This window comes from Castor canadensis, chromosome 10 (assembly GCF_047511655.1).
Source record: "Castor canadensis chromosome 10, mCasCan1.hap1v2, whole genome shotgun sequence".
Classification (NCBI taxonomy): Eukaryota; Metazoa; Chordata; class Mammalia; order Rodentia; family Castoridae; genus Castor; species Castor canadensis.
In genome coordinates, this window is record NC_133395.1 from 145,300,217 (window position 1) to 145,323,102 (window position 22,886).

General features: G+C 57.7%; 1 protein-coding gene across 15 annotated transcripts in view; it reads right to left on the bottom strand.

Annotated features, from left to right (window-relative positions):
- Positions 1–336: 336 nt before the first annotated feature.
- Iqsec1 (IQ motif and Sec7 domain ArfGEF 1) overlaps positions 337–22,886 on the bottom strand; it is a 304,194-nt gene continuing 281,644 nt past the window's right edge. For 10 of the 15 annotated variants that reach the window (XM_074044542.1, XM_074044541.1, XM_074044540.1 and 7 more), the window contains 11 exons: positions 19,168–19,329; positions 16,499–16,621; positions 15,129–15,295; positions 12,597–12,736; positions 12,162–12,191; positions 10,666–10,791; positions 9,404–9,503; positions 8,618–8,779; positions 7,904–8,080; positions 3,473–3,522; positions 1,934–2,458 (listed from right to left, as the gene is read on the bottom strand). In XM_074044542.1, coding sequence (XP_073900643.1) covers positions 1,934–2,458; positions 3,473–3,522; positions 7,904–8,080; positions 8,618–8,779; positions 9,404–9,503; positions 10,666–10,791; positions 12,162–12,191; positions 12,597–12,736; positions 15,129–15,295; positions 16,499–16,621; positions 19,168–19,329 — 1,762 coding nt within the window. The other 5 variants (XM_074044548.1, XM_074044552.1, XM_074044553.1 and 2 more) reach the window with 3 other exon arrangements.

The following is a 22,886-nucleotide window of genomic DNA, read 5'->3' on the forward strand; positions in this document are numbered from 1 at the left end:
GCTCCACCTTCCTCGTCAGGCAGCCTGAGGGAGCCAGACTTGAGAGGAAACAAGAAACTCTGGAGACAGTGAGCCAGTGGCTTCCCACCAGCCCAGCCCAGACTGAGTTGGACACACCACTCCTCTTGTCGCTTCTCTTTCTGGACAGAAGGCAGAGAGAGAAGTGCTACACCGATGAGGGCGGGTGGCAGGCCAGTCACTAACGTGACACAAGGCTACCCTCCAGCTGGCTGAATTTGCTCTCTGCAGGGACAACAAAGTGCTCAGTTTGCAGATCTGCTGGTACATAACCTTGGTGACATGACGGGGAATGAGGAGGAAAATGGGCGACCCCGGCCGGCCAGCCAGGGGGACGCAGTGTGGGCAGGCTCCCGTCTCTTGCTGCCGTGCAGCCCTGGCTCGCATGATCCCTGGCTGTGGAACCCTGTGGCCCGCAGAGTCAGGTGGCAGCTTCACCCTTTCTGAAGGGGCCTCGGCCCAGGCAGGGCCACGGACAGTCCTCCAGTCCCACGCTTAGGAGCACGGCACGGGCGGCTGCAGTGGCTCCAAAGGCTGAAACTGCAAAGTATGGCCCATGGGTGACTCAGGCAGATGGGACTTGGGCAGTGCATGGCATCACACACAGAAGCGACAAGAACACGGCTAGGTCATGTGAGGCCTGGCAGCTCACTGGACCACAAGAGGCAGCGGGCGCTTCGCCTGGCCAGGACTGGGCACTGGTGAACCGGGGTCACGATGGTGACCACGGTGATGACAAGGGGGTGGCGAGCACATGACTGCATGGAATTACAGGGATCGCTGTTGCCACTCAGAACACAACACGGGACACACAGCCCTGGGCTGCCCAGCGCTCACACCACCCTTCAGGGGCAGAGCGCCTCCCCGTGGGGATGCTCTCGGCTCCTGCTTGCGTGGCGGGGTTCAGGATGAGTTATGGCAGGGAGGCGAGGATGGGAGGGTTGTTGTGTGGGAGATGGGTCCCTGGACCGTGTGGGCCCTCTGGGGTCTGGGCGTGGGTGTGGTTCAATCTTGTGCATAGAAAAGGAACATGGAGCATGGAAGTTCACAGTTACAACAGCCAGGAAGTGTCTGAGGATCTGTGGGACCAAGGTCCTGAGACACCAGCTCTGAACTAGGTGTCCCAAGTTGCTACGGTAGAGGTGACTGTTTATCTAGTTGCTTACCTGAAATAACAGCAGTTATAATACTGGTTACTTAGGATAATATTCTGTTAATAAAATAAGGATTTATACAAAGCAGTATGAGAGGTTTTAGACGGGCAGATGCTATGGTACTTGGCACAGTTAGTAATGATCGTGTAAGATCTAGCCAGGCCTACAGGGAGCTCTTCGTATGAAAATATGGAGGGATCCGAATCTGTGCTAGCAGGGAAGTTTTTGGTCTACTTTCTCACACACTCGTCTAAGGACTGTCTTCCTATCAGTAAGTGGAGATCCTCGGGAGGTCTATATTGCTAACGCTGTGGACTGAAATGCTTGTCTTTCACACACAAACACTACCTATACAGTATATATATATATATATATATTTATATATTTATATTATATAAAGTTTACTTACGTATTTTCATCAACCATATCAGGTCTACTTAATTTTTTTGCCCATTGTCAATAACAGAGCAATAATGCAGCAGGTTTGGGGGTCTGTTCTGTCTGCTTTTTTGTGTTTCGTTTCTTCTTTTTCTAGGCTGGGTTTGCAGATGCATGTGAAGTGGGGGTGGGTGGTGGAGGCAGTTCCGAGTCTACTTGGCCCATGGGGAGACGAGCCCCGGGTGGTCTGCTCCTTGGAAGGTGGGCCATAGGCCCCTGATCCTTCCAGGTGTGGGTGGGGGCGACGGCAAGAGCGGTACCCGGGCGGGTCTGAGGGTGACGGCCCTGTGTGCACACGGCTGGGGAGGCAGCACCCGAACTATCTACACGATGGTGCTGATGCCGCTGGGTTTGGCCTTGCTGCTGGTGGGGGGTGGCGGTGGGGCAGGCGGCTGCCCGTGATGGTGTGCAGTGTGCCCCGTGTGGCCAGCGTGACTGGTGTGGGCTGAGGGCAGTGGTGGGTGGCCGTGGGCCCCGTACGGGGGGTGCCCGCCATGAGGGCCGTGGTGGTATTGGTGGGCGTGCGGCAGATGCGGGGGGGGGTGGTAGTGGTGGTGGTGGTGGTAGGGGGGTGGGTTTTGCACATGGCAGCACTGGGCATGGTGCCCATGCACCTGGGACGGGCCCTCTGCAGGCCCTGCGAGGTGACCGGAGGAGTGTGGTGGATGAGGGGCGGGTGGGGGAGGGGCTGAGGGCGGGTGGGCCTGGGGAGGGGGCTTCCCTCGTCTACTCCCAAACAAGGAGCCCAGGAGGGAGGATGAGTTAGGCATGGCCTGGGGGGGGCGAGATGGACACTGTCGTGTTGATGTCGCTCTCCGGCGCATGTGAGGACTGCTAATGATGGAGCCCTAAAAAGGAAATTCATAGAAATGAAAATTAAAAGACCTTAGAGGATGCAGGTCAGAACCATGCTTTTCAAGGTAAAAAGTCACCCACTGTCTAAGCCCTCAGCTGCACTCCCTGGTCAGAGGGCAGGCAGGGGCGGGGCCCTGATGGAAGGGGCACTGACCTCCTCTCTACAACAGCAGCAGAAGTGCCCGCCGCCTGCCTGGGGTCTCAGGACACGACAAGTGGGACAGATGAGGGATGGGTATGGAAAAGGAATCCCATGCCTGCAAAGTTGTGCCCTAAACTCTCCTGGGCCCAAGGCATTGGCCCTGCCCATGTGGGGGTCTGAAGGTGTCTGAGGAGATGCAGCAGCAGTGAGCCCTGCAACTTGGTCCTTGGGGACATGGGCTCCCTCCGCATTTTGCTGCAGCCCCTACCGCAAACCAAACAAGGGAGGGGGAGACAGAAATCTGCCAGCTGAGGCCAGGGTGTGGACGGCACTGGAGAGGTGGTGGAGATGAATGAAATCCACACTGACTTCCTTTCTCTCTAGCTCCTCCCGCGAGCTAGCTAAGCAATTCCATGGTGTCCTGACCACAGACACACAGCCAGCGAAACTCCGGGAAGGAAGCAGTGGGACGGCAGAGCGAGGGGGCAGCAGGGTGGCCAACACATCGAGCACGAGGGCGAGTGAAGGGGCCGGGGCCAGCCGCCCAGCAGCAGCGCGGCCAGGGCAGGACCGGGATGGGGTCAGAAAGGCAGTGCGGTTAACCATGCTGGGGGCCGCAGGGGCAGGGGTTAAGTGGCAATGAAAACACACTCCAGAACCCCCCACCGTCAGGCTGAGACAAGCGGTGTGCGCCTGGACGCTCCGCGGTGGAGCCGCATGCACGGGCAGAGGCAGGCAGGGGTGGGAGGGCTGAGTCTGTCTCTGGGCAGGAGGGGAAGGAAGAGCAAAAAATGACGACAGATATAAACCGAGGATGGGGAGGCGACACAGGACAGCCAGCTGGACAGAGGTGCTTCCTACTTACTTCCACATTGCTCTCTAGCGATCCCGCACTGCTGCGACGCCCTCGCTTCCCTGCTCAGAACATGCAATACCAGAGGTTAGACGCGCACACCAGGCCTGGCGTCACCTGTCTGCCCCCGCGGCCACCTGCCCGCCAGCACCAGGTGTGGGGGCGGAGCAGGGGCTCGGTGGCGAGGCTGGCAGCAGTGCAGCAAGGAGTTTAATATCAAAGAAACCAGTCCCAACCTTACACTCCTCAGCCTGGACTGCGGTCTGTGGGGAGGGCTGTTGGGGTGGCATGTGCAGGGGGCCCGCGTCACAGTCCTGGCTGTTCACCCCTGACTCAGGCCGGCCTCAGCTGTGGGCTGATGGGCGGGGTGGGGCCTGTGTGCCACGGGACTTCATACATACATATATGTGCGTGTCCACGTGCGTGCTCACGTGTATATATATATATATATATGTATATCTCCCCACGGCTCCTGGGTAGGGCCGGTGGGAGGTTTAGGAGGAGCCGAAACCTGGTGGCCCCTTCTCCTCTGGTGTCTCTGGGCTCAGTTTCAGTTTGTGCAGTGCCCTGGTCAAGGGACCCCCTCCCAGGATGCTGCAATGCATTTTTTAAGCGGGGAGGGGTCTGGCCCGCCCTCCTTAAGGCGTGGCACACTAGGCACTCCATCTGTGTAGCTGTCAGAGGAAGGCGAGCCTTTCTCTGGGTTTCCTGCCAGGTACAAGCCTCAGGGCTCCGGCCAGCTCTTGGGAGGGAGGATGGCGCCAGGCAGCAGAGACCCCATCCTCTGCTCTGCACATTCTGCAAGCTTCCATCTGTCGAGCACTGCACCGTGTGTGACTCTTGGTGTCATCTGTGCACATCGGAGGGAAAGGCCGACGTGGACTGGCTCAGTGCCCATGCCAGCGAGTCCACTTCTCAGGCTGGACGTGTGGATGATGGTAAGGCTACTGTTGCCTCCCAGGTGTCCCCTGGCTCTGGCGACTGGGTCCTTCTGTGCTGTGGTCGAAGTCAAATGGGCTGGCACAGCCACGTCAACTTGGAGGAATGTCCCCCAAGCCCAATTCCAGGCAGGGGCCCGGGTTGACAGAGGCCCCGTCAGATTTGCGGGACTGTCTTCCACCAGCTGCTGAGGACCTGGGGGACAGGGAGGGCTGGTCCTGACTGCAGCCGGAAGGAGGCTCGTGTGTCCCCATCTGTCTGCAGGTGACAGAGGGGCTGCCCTCTCCTCCCTTCCTGCCTTACAGTTTCCGAGAACATGGCAGAGACAGGTACTGGCTGGGCTGGGCCCCACCAGGCACTACTTAGGCTTTTTTTTCTTTCCGGTAGTACTGGAAATTGAACTCAGGGCCTTGCTCTCGCTAGGCAGGCACTCTGCCCCTTGAGCTGTGCCCCAGTCCTCTTGCTTTTAGTTTGTTTTTCAGATAGGATCTTGAAGTTTGCTTACTCTTCAGACCATGATCCACCTAATTCTACCACCCGAGTAGTCAGGATTACAGGATAAGCCGCCGCGTCTGTCCTGTTTGTTGAGATGGGAAGCTTGCTAACTTTTCCCCGGGCTGGCCTTGATCCTCCTGCCTCTGCTGCCCAGAGTGGCTTGGATTACAGACATATAACACCATGCCCAGCTACTGCTTAGGCTCTTGGCTTCGGTCTCCCCATCTGTGAAGGGGAGACACCCCGCCTCCCCCACTGTCCTCTTGGGCGGTCAGCACCATGAGATACAGCACCACAGGGACACACTGAGATCTCTGCTTTTGTGTAGAAACCAGCTCTTGGGCCCTTTCAAGTCCTACCCCCAGCCCAAGTGGACTGCAGTCCAGACAGAGGACAGACAGTCTGCCTGTCTGCAGTGCAGAGTGGTGGTGACTCAGCCTGGAGCTGATTGAGGCCATCGGGATAACACAGGCAGGAGGAGGAGCCTGGAGCTTGGCTGTCTTGGAGTGATGTGGAATTTTTTAAACCCCGTGCTCACAGGTCTTCCCTGTGCCCCGCTAGCTGGGGAGATGTGGGCAAGGCCTGCTGGCGGAGGACTCGGGCCCCTGTCCCACCCCTCCCCACTGCACTCTACTTTCAAGCCCCTCCCAATCCTTCAGGAGCCACATGTAAGCCTGGGCCTGGTGGCCCCTGGGCAGCTGTCCAGCCCTGGCTGCTCCTCAGCCATGGAGGGCCACACGGGTGACCTTCTAAAGAGGACAACCATCTTGGTCGCGGTGCATACCAGTCAGCCAGCATTGACTCTTCCTCAGTGTAGCGTGGGGGAACTGAGACTCAGCAATGTAAAGAATGGTAGGTAGAGTGAGGACTCTGGTCTTGATGCTGTGCCATGGGCTCTGCTGGACACTGTGGGTGCACAGTGAAGTGACTGGAACAGGAAGCTCGGCCTGGACACTAGGCTGTTGCACATGGGGCAGCGGCAAGGCTTGGTCCACCCACCACCAGTGCTGTCAACTCTCCCGGATGGCCGTGATCCCAGAGACATCCTCTCTGTGGGGACTTGCTACTTGTCAGCTCAGCTGGGAGGGCCAGGCGGATTACAAAGGCCTCTGTACTCTGTCCACCATGATGACTGATGGGGGACAGGCACAAAGATCCGGCCATGCCTGTCTGAGGCTTTGCCCGGCCCTGCATCTCTGACTAGCAGGGGTCACCCTCCCTCCTGGAGGTGACTGCAGAGGGTCTGCTCCTAGCCACCTCATCCATCCCCACGTTCCTGCTGGGCGTGGGCCATGTCCATTGGGCGTATGCTCCTGATGCTGTCCCATCAAGGGGTGACCCTGGTGAGGGTTCTTCCTCTCCAGCCGCCCATGGCAGCGTCTTCTGGATAGGCTGCCGGCCTCTGCTATTCCATCTGGACATCACAGGCGACCACTCCCTGGTCTGGACTCAAACACCCACCTCACTTCACTCCAGCCTTCCTGGGGCTTCACTTCTGGTTGTTTCTCACTGCAGGCCCAGAACGCACTGCCCCTCGGAGATCCACCCTGCATGGGCGTGGCCTGGTCAGTCGGCTCTGTCTGATTCCTGAGCACTGGACCTGGGGTGGCTGTGGCTAGCCACAGGGCCTTAGTCACAACAGGGCCACTGCTACCTGGGGGCTTCCCCAGGGGAGGGGAGGGAAGGGCCTGTCACACTGCACAAACCCAAACAGAGGTCCCAGGCCTATGGCTTTCAGAAGCCCAAGCAGTCCAGTGACGTGTAGCTGGGTTGAAAACGGCCACCAGGAAAACCAGTGGTTCTCAACCAGGGCTCAGTGTGCTCGCAGGAACACCTGGCATTTCTGGGGACCTTGTGAACTGTCGTGACTGGGCAGCTGTTTCAGGTCTCAGGTGGCAGAGGGCCAGCACAGCCCTCATAGCAAGGAAGCACTCGCCCAGTGTCCAGGTTGAGAAGCTCTGGCTTAAACCCTCATGCTGGGGATGAATTTCATGTTTTTACTATGGAAAAAAATGACAAAAAGCAAAGAAAAAACTTCAACTCAAAAACAAACAAAAGGGATAAACAATTTCTGAGAAATGAGTAAGCTGTGGGTGAGACTGGGATGGAGTGCTGGGTAGGCTGGGGGGTGGGTGTCTCAGGGGTGGAGGGTCCTCCCAACAAACCAGGCTGCGTCAGGCTCCAGGAGCTCACGCACATCCTGGGGGAAAAGAGCTCCACAACTGCCACTCCACTGGAGCTGCCTCCGGGCAAGCTGACTGGCCTTACAGATGCATGGTGACAAGGGGCTGCGGGGCACCCTCCCTCACACACTGCTCCTCTGACAGTGCCTGCAGCGGCATGTTCCAACCCCTGCCTCCTCTTTGAGGCTCGGGTGAGTCCACTGAAAGGTCTCTGAGGCTCAGGGTGCCCATCAGCTTCTGGGAGGCTTGAGGACTGCTGCTTGCTGGGTTAAGTGGCTGGCAGCAACTTGAACACACACAGAAACGAGGACCACCAACAATCACGGATTCCACCAGGGCTTTCCCAGCACCCTGGAGCCAGCCACACCGTGGCCACAGCCTTTGGGCTGGTCAGAGGCCTGGGGTTACCAGGAAAGGAGCCCTGGGGGCAAGCAAGACCAAGACAGCAGGAGAGGGGGTCTCCAGACAGCTCAGAGGGCTTTGCCAATTTCATTCATCAGCAAAACACAGGGACACGGCAGCACAGAACACAAGACGCACCAGCCTGGCTGGCCTGGCCTTACAGCGGTTTGCACAAGGTTAAGTAAAGCAATAAATAAAAGCCCTGGAAAAAGAGGGGGAGAAGGGGGCACTGTCCCCAGCGTTCCGCACGGGCTGTCCTTGCCCCGAGACCAGACACTCCTGTTTTCCCTACTCTCTTGGGATGCCTTGGGACCTCGAGAGTGCGCTGTTCCTGAGCAGGCCCTTCCAGTGTGACGCGCGTCCTGACCATAGACCTGGGCCCACATGTGTCGCCTGGGAAGGTGCTTTCCCGCCCAGCTCTTACCTGCATCTGAGAGATCACGCAGGGAGCTGCTGAGGGCACTGCGCTTGAGGCCCTCGCCGCTGGCATAGCTGTCGTCCAGACAGGCCCGGCTCAGCGTTCCGGTGCCGGGCTCCTTCTTCAGGCTGGAGCACTGGGACATGCTGGGCCGCACAACACCCTTCTGCTTTTCAAGCTCCGCTGAAACACAGCAGAGCTGGTGAGGGACACAGCCAAGGCCCGGCTGCCTTTGATCTAGTGGACAGGGAGGCCGAGGTGGACCTGGGTCTGAGAGAGGAGGGGCCTGGCCCTTGCACAGAAGGGCAGAGGTACTGACATCACATGCCTGCAGCAAGCAAGACCTGGAGCCAGGGGACAGTCCTGCCTGTGACCCCAAAGATGTTGGGCCTGATGAAGAGGTCTGTGTGACAGTCACACTGAAAGCCAGCGTTCAGTCCTAAGGGAGTGGGAACATCAGGGCCTCGCACAGGAAGAAGGGAGCCTGGGCTCTGAGGCCCTGGATCTTAGGAGGCATGGCCTAAGGAACAAGGAGGCCTCTGTGGCCTGGGCACATGAGAGATGCCCTAGCATGGAGTTCTGGAGAGGCAGAAAGACCTGGGGTGCCTCCTCTCTGGGTGCAGTTGGGGAAGTCACTGCCACAGACAGGTAGGAAAGGTGTCCCAGCTAGTTCTGAGAGAGCCTGCAAATGGCTCCTCAGCCCAGAGCTCTGGGACTTACATTCTATCCGGTGCTTCTCCATCTCCTGCACTTCTGCCACAGACTCCCGCAGGTCATCGGTGAACTTCTTCCGGTCTTGAGGATTGGGGGCATTGAAATTTATTAACACTTTGATGTCTGCTCCCGGGACAGCGGAGGTGAGGCGGATGCCATTGGGGTAGTCTGTAAGGGAGGAGGGGAGAGCCTGAGTTCAGCGCGTCTCTGCGAGGTCCAGGAAGCAGGCATCAGATGGGGACCTGGTTAGTACAGGAGCAGGAGGACTTTGAGCCTAGCCTCAGCAGAGGTGGAATAAGTGAAGGTCATGGAGATGGCTCTTCACTTCAAGCCCCAGCTCACTGCCAAGTCCTGGAGAAGGACAGGTGCTGCCCTGAGCTGGGATTCTCTGTGTGTCTTATCCTGTACCCACAGGCAATTCTGGCCAACAGAGCTGTCCTCCATCCCAGGCTTCCCTGGTAGCGCTTCCACATTCTCAGTGTCCCTGGGGTTCTGGGCTCCTGGCAGCGGGATCACCTGGCTGAGCATCCCCACTGCATGGTTCAAGGTTCTTGACTCAAACACCAGTCCCACCTTTGCTCAGGCCAGGTGGACATACAACCCACTGTGGGTACTGAGTGAGCCAAACCTGACTCTTCCAGACCGGGATTCAGGGCCCTTTCAGTTTGCGCTGCACCCTTAGCACTGGGACAGAAGGGAGACCACACCCAGGAGCCCCTAGAGTCCCAGCCAGAGGGTACCAGGAAGGAGAAGAGTGTCAGCACAGGCTCCCATGGCCCCGTGCAGACTCACACTGGTTCTCAAAGAGCAGGACCTGCAAGCCACACAGGGAGAAGGACTGCCGGAAGCTGTATGTCACTGAATTCTTCTTCTTCTGGAAGATCTTGGTGACCTGGGGAGCAGACAGACCTAAGCCATGGTACACCTGGTGCGGGCAGAAGATGTGTACTTCCTCATCACGACCAGGCTCCCCATTCCCATCACTGATGCCATCCTGGCTGGCAGTGCTGTACCACATGCAGAGGGTGCAGGCATGTCAACGTGTGATCACTGGGGCCCTTCTTGTAGCCCCAAGAAGCACACACACCTGGACCCCGGTACCGTGAAAGACAGGGATGGACATTTGGACTTTTTTGGGATCCAGTCCTGAGACTGCAGCCAGAGCTATGGGATGGAAGGACTTCCTGCCTGGCTAATGCAGGCTGGGCAGGAGGCCTGGGGAGCCATCTTTACTGCCCAGACCTGACAGGCCTGTGCAAGGGGTGTACGTGAGGGTCTCACTGGACCACAGTAAGCCCCAGAGACTCATCTCGGAGGAGGAAGCTGAGATCAGGGGCTCCCCCTGCAGGATTCGAAGCTCTGCGTCTAGATTTCAACCTCAGCAGGGGAGGCTCCTCTCCAGGCAGCACCTAGGAATGGCGGCCTTTGCAAGAATGCCCAGGCATACCGAGACAGAAAGCTAAAGAAAAGTGTCTCTGCCCTTCATGGTGGGGAGTCTATCCCATCAGGCTGGCATCCCTGCCTCTGTACCTGTCATCCATAGGTCCTGGTGACAGGACTCTACTCCCAGTCACAAAGCCCTGCAACTGCTTGGCCTCAGCAGTTGGCTCAGGGGTGGACACCTATCTACATGCTAAGGATTTACTCCCCAAAACTTCACAACTCTACTGGCTACTGGACCAGAGGGTTAGGTCTGGAGCTACTGGGGCCATCCCTCCATTCCCATGGATGGGGGGCCTGCCTGGATGGGGTGCCCATCGAAGGCTGAGCCTGCATTGCTCAGAGTGCACACAACACAAAGAAGTCCTGCTGACATTGCTAAGGGCTGTAAAGTCAGCTGAGGTTGAAGTAAACCCCATCCGGGACTCCCTCTGGACACTCATCTGAGCCAAGGAGCCCTTCTTAGAGCAACTGTTTGCCTTAGGTTCTCTCTCTTGTAACAAGATTTTGAGCCAACTCCAGCCCTAGGCATGTGTACATGTCCCCACAGGCAGACAAACATGGGGGAAGCCACATGGAGACCCTGGGCCTGGCACCAAGGCTCTGCCACCTACCACTAGGAGGTCGTTAAACAGGAAGATTTCTCGCTGGTGAAGCCCGAGTTTCTGGGGCTTATTGGGGTCTGGAACCTCAAAGAGCCGGCAGTAGCAGACCAGCCTCCGATGGGGTAGAGACAGCACCTGTGCAGAAAAAAGTCCCACCATTGCTACCAGCCTCCTTTGGGACCAGAGCTAGAAGGTCCTGCCACCACCAGCAGCCCTCTTTTGGGGTCTGTAAGTCAAAGCTAGGAAGTCAGGTCCCTCACCATGGGGAGCACCTGGCCCCATCCCCCAGACTGTGCAGGGCAGAAGGGGTCTTGGCTGGTGCAGTCATCACCACTCTGACCTTAGGAGCTGCTCTGTAAGGTTCTGGACCTCTACTCTCCTTCCCGAATAAATACGGGAAGCCCTCACTGTTGCCGAGACCTCTTTCCATTGGTTCTGGTGAGAAACAGGCTGCTTTATACGTCATGATCATGGGACCCCTCACCAGAGGGAAGCCACAGTTCCTGACTTCCCTACGGGGTGTCTGTCACACATAAGCCTCTAGATGAGGAAACTGAAGCCCAGAGGCCAAGTAACTGTCCTCTCCCCGAGTAAGGACCCACTTCCTGCTCCCGTCTGGCAGTCTTTCTGCATGGTGTCACCAGGTCTGACGCCTAAAAGACCTGTCCAAAACTCTGAGCCAGCAGCCGTACTCTGGTGGGGCTGCTGGCCTTGTGGGTGCGTCCCCTGACCTCGCCATAGCCAGCCTGCTTGCCCATGTCTTAGGCCTGAGGGATGAGCCATCAGCAAGGCCCAGCTCTGAGAGTACCCTGGTGCCCCCAGGACACAGACGCAGGTCAATGCACTTGCACGCAGGAAGTGTAACGTCCACTAGGTGACCTGGTGGAATCTGCTGAGCTCAGTGCATCAAGGAGAGGCAAAGCAAGGTCCGGGAGCAAAAGGGTGATGGGGAGAGGCGGGAAGGTGGGTGTGGGGCCTTGGTGTCTCACTAGAGGATCTGGTGAGGCACAGGCTGTCCAGAGAGGGGTGAGTTCAGGTAGATGGGGTCCGCCCAAGGTGCGTGTGCGCTCTGGGCCATGCAGGGCACAGAGGCCACAAGTAGCAGCAGTCAGGACAGAGCTGGGAAAACCAAGGCATGGGGTGGCAGGGTGAGGTGGTCAGAGCAGAGCAAGGAGCTAGTGATGAGAAGGCAGAGGCAGGTAAGGTGCTCAGAGGCCACAGGGAGGTCCTCTCTTTTAGGAACAGTGTCTGGATCTGGACAACAGGGGGGCAGAGGCTCCTCTCCTATGGGGGAGGGGGTCCTCTACTTCAGGCCTGGCACTGTAGCCATCTCTGCGTGGCTGTATGAAGTTGGGTATTTGTGAAATTGGGCGTCCAATCACTTTGGAAATGAACTTGAGCAGCCAGAACTGTGACTCTGAGCACCTGGGGACAGGGCAGAGGAATGCAGGACACACTGAAGGTAGCTCCTGAAGGTGGGCAGGGCAATGATAGGAAATACTCACACAGCCAAGCCCGTGATGCAGGGATCCAATCTATGGGAAAACAGGAAACCACAAAAAGGGTATTAACATTCCCAAGCCACACCTGGGCCTAGAGGAAGCCAGGCAAAGGCACACAGCTTGTGCCTTCCCTCCCCCTAGGGCACCTGCCACTAGCTCCAGCAGCCGAGGGGACCCTGTCACCAAGGGAAGCCCACCAGTGCTGGGAGAGCTGGACCACATGCCACCCTGGCCTGCCATTCACTATAACCCAGGGCAAAGGCTGCAACTGCCCAGCACCACAGGAAGGAGCCACTTAAGAGTATCCCCAGCCCCAAGGTCACTCATCAGCTCTGCCAGGACAGGGGGCAGCTTCCAATAGCATCAAGGCCACAAGCAGCAGAGCCACCCAGGGTCACCCTAAGGGCTGTGGGGTGAGGACTCCAGCCCAGCACATACCGGCTTCTTCCCCACAATGAGCTTCTCCACCTTCTGCACCTGGGACACGTGGTCCTCATTGGTCTTCAGCTCCCGCTTGCGGATCCGCTCGTAGATCCCAATCAGCATCTCACGGGGAATGTCCTCGCCATCGTCCACACCTGGGTGGGGGCCAGTATTTGGAGATGAGGGTGGCCGGAGGTAGGGCCCCCAGCAGAGCCACAGGCCTCCCAGAGGCACAGCTACGGAGCTCTCCAGTTCATCACAAACTCCCTCCCACCAGGCCAGGCCAGTGGGTGATAGAATGGGGAATGTGACACTGTCTAAGCTACCTACACAGGGCTGTGTAAACACCTCCATGCTCCATCCTAAGCACAGCCCTGTGATGTGAGTTCAGCTCACAGACCTGGAACCAAGCCTCACTCAAATCCCTTCATAGCTGCAGGACTGCAGGTGAGTGAGCGAGTCACTCTGAGCTTTGCGGCCTTTGTAAAACAGGTCATCAAGAGTGCTAGTGACTTTGTGGGCTTGCTATGGGGAAGTGAGGGAGACAGAGCACCTGCCGCAAAGGAGGAGCCTCTGTGCCATGGCAGAGGCTGGAGCCAGGTTGTAACCACCTGCACCTGGCTGCCTTCTTGCACCACAGTGAAAGACTGCAGCATGGCAGGGAAAGGCAGGTCACTTCACACCAGGCGCCACCTCTGCCCCGACAGGTGGAAGGCGGAGGCAGCTGAGGAGGCTGCCTGGCCATGGCTGGCAGAATGGTCAGTTCTGAGGCCCTTGCATCCTCTGCCTGCTATTGGGGAACTTGTATCATGGGAAATGAGAGACATGTGTGGTTACTGATGGCATTAGAAAATAAACAGAAAGTTTTAAAATTTAACAAGGGAGACACTCCTTGTGTGGCTTCTAAGTTGGTCAAGTCCGTCCTCCTTTAGCAATCCTCAAGCTCCTATAGCCTCTCCTGCCGTCAGCTCCACTGGGTAAACTGAGGCAAGTCACTGCAGGAGGAAATGGGTTTGGGGTCTCCTGAAAAGAACAAAGGTGGACTTGGGGGAACCTGGTCCCTTCCTGCTTCATCAATTGCTCTGTGACCCTGGGCCAGTCCCTTTCTTTCCTGAGCCTTTTGAAGCCAATGAAGACTGGACAGAGCAGCCCGAAGTTCCTGGCTTGAAAAGTGGGGGTTGGCAGACAGTCCAGGCCTGGGGCAGAACCAGGGCTCTCCCCCTAAAACCAGGGTGCTTAGCGCCTGCCCTGGGCAGTGGGAATTTAACATCACCCTGGGACAATGGAATGGGGTGAGATACAAACCCAAAACCTGTGCCATGGGGGTGGCTGACCCCACATGTCTGACCCAGTGGTAGTCCTGCCCCCAGCCTCCCTTCTCTAGGCTGATCATTTCTGCAGACACCCCTCCCCCAGTCTGGGGCTGCATAGGGTTCTCTGACCACCAGAATCAGCTTGGCCTCATGAGGGAGGGTCAGCGCAGGAAACGGTCTGCTAAACCCTGGGCCTACACTGTGTCCCCTTGCAACACTGAAGGGTCTCCAGGGCCAGCGGCACTCTCTTGGTAATAGGATTTCCTAGGAATTGCAGACTTGACCCTCCTCGACCTTGGAGCCTGCAATGATGCTTGGACCTAGCTGGGGCCACATACAGTGGGAACCACAGTTCCAGCCTGGTCAACGCCCCTTCTCGCCTCTGATAACTGTGGGAACCAAGCTGAGGACAGTCTCCTGGAGGCTCTCTATGATTTGGGGTGTCCTTGGCCTTCCTGCTACAGTGGCCCCACCAGCAGGGGGCAGGCGAGGCCACCCTAAGACCCCAGCAGGAACCCTGGGAGGAACTGGAGACACTGCACAGGGAGGTGGGGGACAGAGCCACAGCTGGTGAAAGTAAGGAAACAGAGTGGACAGCCTGGTGCGCAGCAAGCCGATAAAGGGCCTGCTCAGAGCAGTCGGCTTGCTTTCCTCAAAATGTGTACGGCACGGTTTCTGAAGGGACCTCAGTCCACTTCTTCAAATCCACCACCAGCTCTGCAGCACGGACTCCCAGGAGAGGGCAGGGATCCCCCTTCCTCCTTCCAAGGGGCAGGAGGGGCAGATCCCCTGAAATGGAGCTGCTCCACTGCCCTCTGCTGTCCCTTGCTGACCACCTCATGGGCACCTCTCCAGCACACCCCCTGGCCTCAGCCAGTAGAGCTCAAGGGCACTGCTTCCTCAACACTGAACACTTTTACGCTGGGTTTCTGGTTATGGTGATGGTATTAGGCTCCTTTTCAAAACGCATCTGTTCAGTAAAAAAAGGCAGTTCAGCCTTCAAGGACATGGGTGACATCACCTGCTCCTGTAGTAACACCCAGGGTTTACCTTGCCCTGAGAACACCGGTGCTCCTCCTGGCACTTTGTGCTGGGTTCTCTAAGTCCCCTCTGGGTCACACCTGGCAGCTGGAGCCCAGCAACCCGGCACGGTCTCCCGCACATCTCAGCTCCTAGGGCCGAGTGGAAGGTAGAGGGAGAACAGGGATGGGTGTACGGCCTCAGGGCAGCTTACCCCGGAGGTTTTTGACAAAGTCCTCCAGCTTCATCTTGCGCTCAGGCTTGACGTTGGGGCTGTACATGTCCGTATTGAGCAGGATGATAGCAAAGGCGAGGATGAAGATGGTGTCTGGGTTTCTGAACTGCCGCACCACCCCAGGGTTGCAGATGCAGTACCGCTGGCTGAGGGGACAGGGAGAAGGTCAGGGTCTTGCAGGGGCACGGCTGCCCCCACTCGTGCTCTGCGTGTCCCTGCATGCCTGCACCTGATAGGTGGGGGAGGCTGTCTGTCAGAGCTGGCCCTGACGTCCTCTTGCTCCTTTCCACCCTGCTTGTGGTCACCTCCCACCCTCATTCCAGAGAGGCATGCTGCTGCCCAGTGGGTGCCCACATGTCCCAGCTCCCCAGAAGAAGCAGATCTGGGACAGAGTTCACCAACGGGATGTGAACCGACGTGAACCGACTGAGGTGGACACCCGCAAGGCTGGGCCTCAGTCCCCTGCCTGGAGTGGGGATGTCCGGTGGGGGTGGTCTGCTATCTGGGACATTGAGGGAAGAGGTGAGGGGGAATGTGCTTCTGACTCAATTCAGCTGTGGCATTCTTATTGTGACAGTGACCCATGGCCCTCTCCCCTACCCTGACCGTGTTCATCCCACTGCTCCCACCGCTGGCTGCACCACGTCACCCCAGGGGCAGAGCTCACTGACAGAGGCTCACCGCAGCAGGGGCTGCCATTCAGACTCCCTCATCAGGCCCCGCCTAGTGCTGCCTCCTCCAGGAAGGTGCCTTGGAGGGAAGTGGGTGAACGTCTCCCCACCTAGGGCCCTAGGGTGTCCTCACTCCTGTTGACCCCACCACTGGTGCTGACCCAGTGGGCCAGTCGCCATCTTCCACGCCCAGCTCTAAGCACAGACGCCCCCACAGCACGTGAGCAGTAGTCCTGGGGACTGCGTAGTCACAGCTGACCTGGGTTGTGGTCACACTGCTGTGCCAAGCACTGGGCTGAGTGGATCCCTGAGCCCTAAGCCAATTTTTCCTTCCACTCCTTTGTAAGGTATGTGCTGTTGCTATCCTCACTTCACAGGCAAGAAAGTGAGGCACAGAGAAGGTGAAAGCCAGCTGGGGTCGTGGTGGAATCAGTGGCTGACCAAGCCAGTGACTAGAGTGGACAGCTAGTGAGGACTGAAGCCACGTGTCTTGGGTTCAGTTTCCTCATCTGCAAAGTCAGAATACCGAGTTCCATCTCCTCCATATCCCCCAGGACTACACAGAACAAGGGGACCAGCACAGAGCCCATGCACAGGAGACCACTGGTCACTGCTGAACAGCATTCCCAGAGGTGACAGAATGACCCACGCACAGCCCGCCACCTCCACAGGCCCAACCTGAAAGCCTCGATGAGCCGCTCCACCTTCTGGGCTTCCCCCTGGACTCGGATGTGTGCCTGAAATTTCCTGAGGGCCTCGTCCAGCTCCATGGCAGAAAAGTCCATCTCGTCCACCACACAGCTGGAACAGAGACAGTTGGCCTGTGAGCAGTGATTCACCCAGCCCCTGCCTTCCCACCAGGTGACAAGAGCCTGAGCCTCGGGAGTGGAAGCACAGAGGGCTAGTATCTCTGAGCAGGGACCCATGGGGACGGCTGCCTGTGGGCAGGAAGGGTCCATGCTTGGCTCTCCACCATGGTCAGCAAACAGCACTTTAGAATCTGACAAAAAGCTCCTGGCTTTGGGGGAGTTCATGAACCCCGAAATGATGGGAGACAGCTGTGTCACATGTGTGGTTTCTACATTGTTCGGGCCCACAGGACAGTTCTGCTGGGGGTCCTTTGCCTTCTGCAAGGAAGAGGGGCCTGACGAGGACATGGGCCCAAGACCCCAATTCTAGGGCAGTGACTGTGCTCTCACGTGGAGGGTAGATGTGGCAGGCTAGGTTTGGCAGGGGCATCTTGGGGACTGAGCACGTGGAGCGGCAGTACACAGTTTTTGATTGGCCACTGTCTACTCACAGCCCCTCCCAGCATCGACTTTGAATGCCTCCCATGTAAGCCCTGAGCTGGGAAGTGGGGTGTAGCAGAACCTCCTGGAGGAGGCATTTCCAGACAGCTCAGCCTCCCCCTCACCTCCAACCATAGCTGCAGCTGCTCTCACCACAGTGGGCTGTCAAGTCCTCGTCACCCACTGTGCAGTCCCCACTCCCAGGGCTGGCCTTGTGCTGGGCTGATCTAGGGCCACAGCCTGGGTGGTTGTAGCTGTGGGCAGGAGAGTAGGAGCGTGTAGGCAAGCCTGGCTGGGTAGGCAAGGGTGAGGCCCCTGGGGGTGGCTGGGAACCTCGTTACTTCCTCAGGCCACTGCTATTTTCTGAGGGGAGGAGAACAATGCACGGATTTCCTGTGACCAGGAGCCTGGGAGGGGGCAGGCAGCGAGGGCTGCTATACACAAAGCCTGACTGCACTGTCACCATGTCAGCAGGAATGAGTCTGCATACCCGCACCAGGCTCTCCCGCCAAGTTTAAAGAGGGGAGTTGGCAATAACCACACCGGCCAGGGGCAGGTTCTCCAGTGAAGGAGCACGCAGAGCACGCAGGCAGAAACACACCCAAACTACGCGTTTGGTCACGGCAGGCCCTGTCATGCTGGGGACCTGCCACGCCGTCACTCGACGTCCTGTGTCTGAGTGTACGTGTAGGGTGTGACTGCATGGGCATGTGGAGCCCAGTCCTTCCCCTGCTCAGCCTTGGTGTTCTGTGGAACACAGGGAGGGTAACTCCCAGAGATGCCAGGGGTGGCTTGCTGAGCCGAGACCACACCTCCAGGATGCCTGCCCCATCCTCTCCTCCGCAGAGGCTGGGCATGTGGAAAAGGACTGTGTTGGCACTGGATGGTCAGGTTAGCTCTTCGCCTGCTTTGACTTCTCTCCTTGGCCTACTGGCTTGGGCTCTGCCTCTCAGAGTTCCTACTAGGTCCAAACCTCCTCAAACACAGGGCTGAGGGTTCCCAGTCCCCAACAGGGAGTGTGGGCAGCCATCTGGACTGAGCCCACATCCTTCCTGCAAGCAAGGCCTAACAAAAGGTGACTGCTCTAAAGGCGGAGGGATTGCCTGGGAGCCCCTCTGCTCAGGACAGTGTGGAGGAGAGATGGGGAAATGTGGGGAAACTAGGCAAGACTTCTGAAAACAGGAAGTAATGCTTCAGAAAGGAGCCAGGAGCCCACTCTCTGCAAGGTTCTGAGTGGCCTGCAGTGTCGCGTCAGCTCTTGGGGCTTCTGGGGGTGTGGAACCGGGAGGACAAGGTAGGGGCAGAGCTGGGCCTAGCTGCCCACCCAGGGAGGTGGGGTCATGACTCTGGCATAGGCAGGGTCACTGGCCCATGCCAGATGGATGGTGGCAGCCAGGGATGGCCTAGATCTCCAGCTGCAGGCTTTTGCCAGCCCTGCCACCCAAGGGTGTACGAATGTGGGTCACCAGAAGGTAGTGACTGCTTGGTGCTTGGTTGGATCAACCATGCTGTAGGGGACAAGGCACTGAGGGTGTCAAAGGGAGGGAAGAGGATGGTGGGGTCAGTGTGAGACACAAGGGCAGGTGCCCAAGTATGCCTGGCAGGGTGTGGAGGTGTGGTGTGGGGCACCTGCATGTGTGTGCGTGCACGTGTGGAAGAGAAGATGGAGGATTCGGTACAGACAGCTTTCTGTGTCCTTGGGTTCCACAACTTCAGATCCAACCAACCTTGGATCCAAAATATTTGGAAAATAAAACTCGTAGTCCATACTCAACATGTAGACTGTCTTTCAGTCACACTTCCTAAACTGCGGTATACTGACCACGTACACGGCACTAATGCTGTATTAGGCATGACGTGTGACACTGGAGATAATTTACAGCACACAGGAGGCGCGAGTAGATTCTGTGCACACATGAGGCCACAGTGAGGGACCTGAGCACCTGGGGACTTCAGTATCCACAGGGGGTCCTGGACCCCATCTCCCAGGGTCACGAAGGTAGCCATACGTGTGCCTGGCGCTGTGTATAAGGGAGCATGGAGGTGGCAGGGACTCACTCGAGCACATCACGGTTGAACTGCTTCTGCCGGTTGCCCAGGAACTCGCCAATCATCTGGCGGCTGAGGCCCTTGCGCTGCAGCAGGAAGTGGGCCACCCCCACTGGCGTGTCAGGCACAAAGCCACGCTCGATGAGGTACTGGACGCCTTTCTCAGGCTTTCTGGGGGAAAGAGAAGCATGGGCAGCTCTGACTGCCTGGTCCCTGGGGCCAAGGAGAGGCCTCAGTGGGCAGTCCACACCCTCCTTGCCCCACTCACCGGCACCAGCCCCTGCCCTCATCCCTGTCCCTCCTCCTCTGCAGGCAGGACTGGAGACCCCAGAGTCCAGGATGATATCTGGAGACTCTAGGAACCCTATCCTGTTTGGCTCCAAGTCCCAAATGTGGGAGGACCTGGGTCAAAACCTTCACCTGGAAAGTGTGCCAAAAACAAACCAGAGCTGGGCCAGCCCTGGGGACACTTTGGTGGCTGCCTTCCTGGCCCTGCTTATAAACCCTCTTGGGCCACCCAGCCCTGCTCCCCCACCAATCCCACAGAAATATGGTCCCTGCTTGACCCACCTCCCTGCTCCCCTTGGTGTGCAAGCTCTTGATGGGCAAAAAATGACAATGACTGTCACAGCTGGTAAGGGGCACTATTTCCAGCCCCTCCAGAGGCCCCACTCCTACAGCTCAGCACTTGCTACACCTGCAGTGCTCGTAGCCTGTCCCAGTTGGGACACCCACTGCCCTAAGGATGACTGGGCCAGTACCACTGGCCTGTGAGGACACACTTACCACCACTAAGCTTCATGGGCTGAGCCCCACTCTGCAGGAGAGGTGATGGAGACACAGGGAGACCAGGGTTCCCTGGCACTAGCCTGCCAGGGAATTCCAGGGGGGCCTTGTGAAGGTGGCTGGGCTGGTTCTGCATGGCCATGTGTCCTCTAGGTCCCAGATCTCCTTGCCAGCCAGGACCTCCTGGTGCCCAAGGTACATACAGAGCTAGCCCCAGCAGGGATGAACATGTCCTGAATTATTGGGCCCTGGCATGGAGCCAGAGCACATCTTCTCTGCACCTGGCCCGCTGTGTGCAGAGTGATGCCAGGTCCAACTGGGCCACAGGGGCAGCACCTTGACCCTGACACACATGCCATCACCAGGAGTAGGCTTTGCCTGTCTGTGGCACTGTGGTCACCTGAGCCAGGCAGGCCCTTTCATGCCCTCAACCTCTGACTCCTGTGGTGGCCTGGCATGGAGGTCCCGGTAGTCACGGAAGACAGAGTGGCCTGAGAGGGCTTCAGTGGTTATACAGGTGACTCTCAGAGGACATGTATCCTCTTCTGGAAGCTCCTAGGGCCATGTTGGGGCATCAGGCCAGACTGGCTCTGTCCCTCTGAGGAGGGACTTCCTCCCTGAGTCTCTGAAAACCATAAGGCAGTTGGGTGCCCCTAACCAGCACAAAATGCTTCTCCTGGGGTCTGGAGGGTCCAGCATGTTTAGCCCTGCCTGGAAGCACATCCAGTACTCATGCCATCAAATTGGGGGCTAGGTACACTCCTTGTCCCAGCAGGCTCAGGCCTGAGCTCTGTCCTCTGGGTAGGTGATGGAGGTGAAGGCTAGTGTGTCCACTTGCCCCATGGCCTGTGCAGTTCCTGGCTGAAAGCAGCACCCACAGACACTGCCCTTCCAAGAGCCTCTGGCTGCAGGAGACCTGGTTGGTTCCTGCAGCCATCCTGTGATGGCCACACACCTGAATCTTGTCCCCAGGTGATTGGCAGACAGCAGCCACCAGTCAGTTGGATCCTGGCACAAAGGTGGCAACAGAACATCTGCTCCAGAGTTCTAGGACTACCACAGGGGCCCTCTGTTACCCATCCAAGCTTGCCAGGCTCTCAAGGTCACTGACATGGTTCCTGGTCCAATCCAGCCAGGCCCTGCTCCCATCTGCTCCTCTGGGAGATGGCCACTGTCACTTCTTTGTCCCCATCATCCCATCACACACAGAATCTGTAGCATTAGCACCTCTAGGACAGGCCCTCTGCCCTGTACTCAGAGCTCTACCGGTGGGATTTTGGGGTGGGGATGGTAGTGTCTATAGGACATGAGGCTGGACGCAGGGCTCAGGGATGAAGGTGCCAGATGTTAACTATGTGACAGGCACAGAGCACTAGGGACAACAGCAATGAGCAGAGCTGGCTCACTGGTCAGCTGGAACCTTGAAAGGCAAGGGGACTAAGCAACAGAGGCAGGTAGAGCAGGGCCAAGGTACAGAGACTCTCTAGGTAGAGCTCTGAGGTGACGGGCAGGCGTTTTCAGGACAGAGGGCCACAGAGGCTGTCCTAGGATGGCTAAGATCAGGGACCTGCAGTGGGGGGAGGAGGGCAGTGGATGGACATCCCTGACCATGCCATGCTATGCAGGCCACAGTGAGACTGGTACCAGCAGCCTGACATTCTCTGAACAGGGCTGTGGGGGATGGTGGAAGAAGCTCGCTTTGGCTGCTGTAAGGACAGGGGTCAGGGAGCCTACTAGGGACCCTGTAGAGAAGACGACATCAGCTGTGTGTGTGTGTGTGTGTGTGTGTGTGTGTGTTGGCGGTGCTGAGGCATGAGTTTAGGATAGCTGCAGCTGGAAGTCTGAGCCCAGTGTGAGAGGGACCCGGAGCTGACCACGCAATTGTGAGGACAGGAGGTGCAGGCACTGTGTGCATGGAAAAGTAGACGGTCAAAAGTTTCTGAATGGCTTCCTGCTGAGCAGTGACCCCTCCCCATTGCCACACCTGGAAATCAGCCCTGTCCCATCACCCTCCCACTCTGTTGGAGCACACCCCAGTTTCTCTCTCTTCCTAATTGTACGTAGTAAAGTCCCAAAATCAGGAAGGTCTGACTGCCACACTTTTGCCATCCACACCCAGTCTGCTCCTGTGTTCTGTCCCTGGTCTCTGAAATGCTCAGGCAGGTAGTCAGTTTCAGTGGCCCACAGCTCTGTCCCTGCTGACTACTTTCAGGTCTGGCTGAGCCAGCTTTTCTTGACGTCTGATGCTGATTCACACTCAAGTGTGATGGGAACAAGTCACCTCTCTCCCTGTATCACTCGTTATGTGGTGGTGAGGGCTTGATGGCAATGAGCTATGGAAGGCTCTGGTAAGAGCAAGGAGGCTGTGATGTGTGCTTAGGGAGCATGCACTGGCTGGAGTGCAGTGCTGGGTTCTCGCCATGCTCTTTGCCCAGGGGGACTCTGTGGGGCCAACCAGGGTCTGTCCAGGAATTTTCAGTGGTGGGAGGTGCCTGAGAGAAGGGGTGTGGCCAACTGCTAGCCCCTCCCTGCTTAGTACCCAGTGTTGGGACTTCAGGTTTCCCACCCCACCCTGGAACTCTGTCCCCATCACCCTGCAGCTGACCTCAACCCCAGCTCTAGGTCTGTCAGAGCACCACCTCCTGCTGGGGCCACCCTGAGGTTGACTGTGAGCTCAGGGACCGCCAGTGGTCCTCCTGCCCTGAGGACAGGGTGGACACTGGAGAAGACGCTATGTGCTTTGCAGGTCTGTGAGCGATAAACCTCTCGGGTTAAAGCAGTATGACTGGGTCCTGCACCCTGCAGTGGAGGCCTGATAACACTGGCCACACAGTGTCTGTAGCCCTCTAGAGCCTGAGGTCTCTGTGCTCAGAAGGCTGAGCCCACCTGGTACCCGTGGGTACCTACAGCACTAGCTGTAGGACTGAGAAGAGACCCCACAC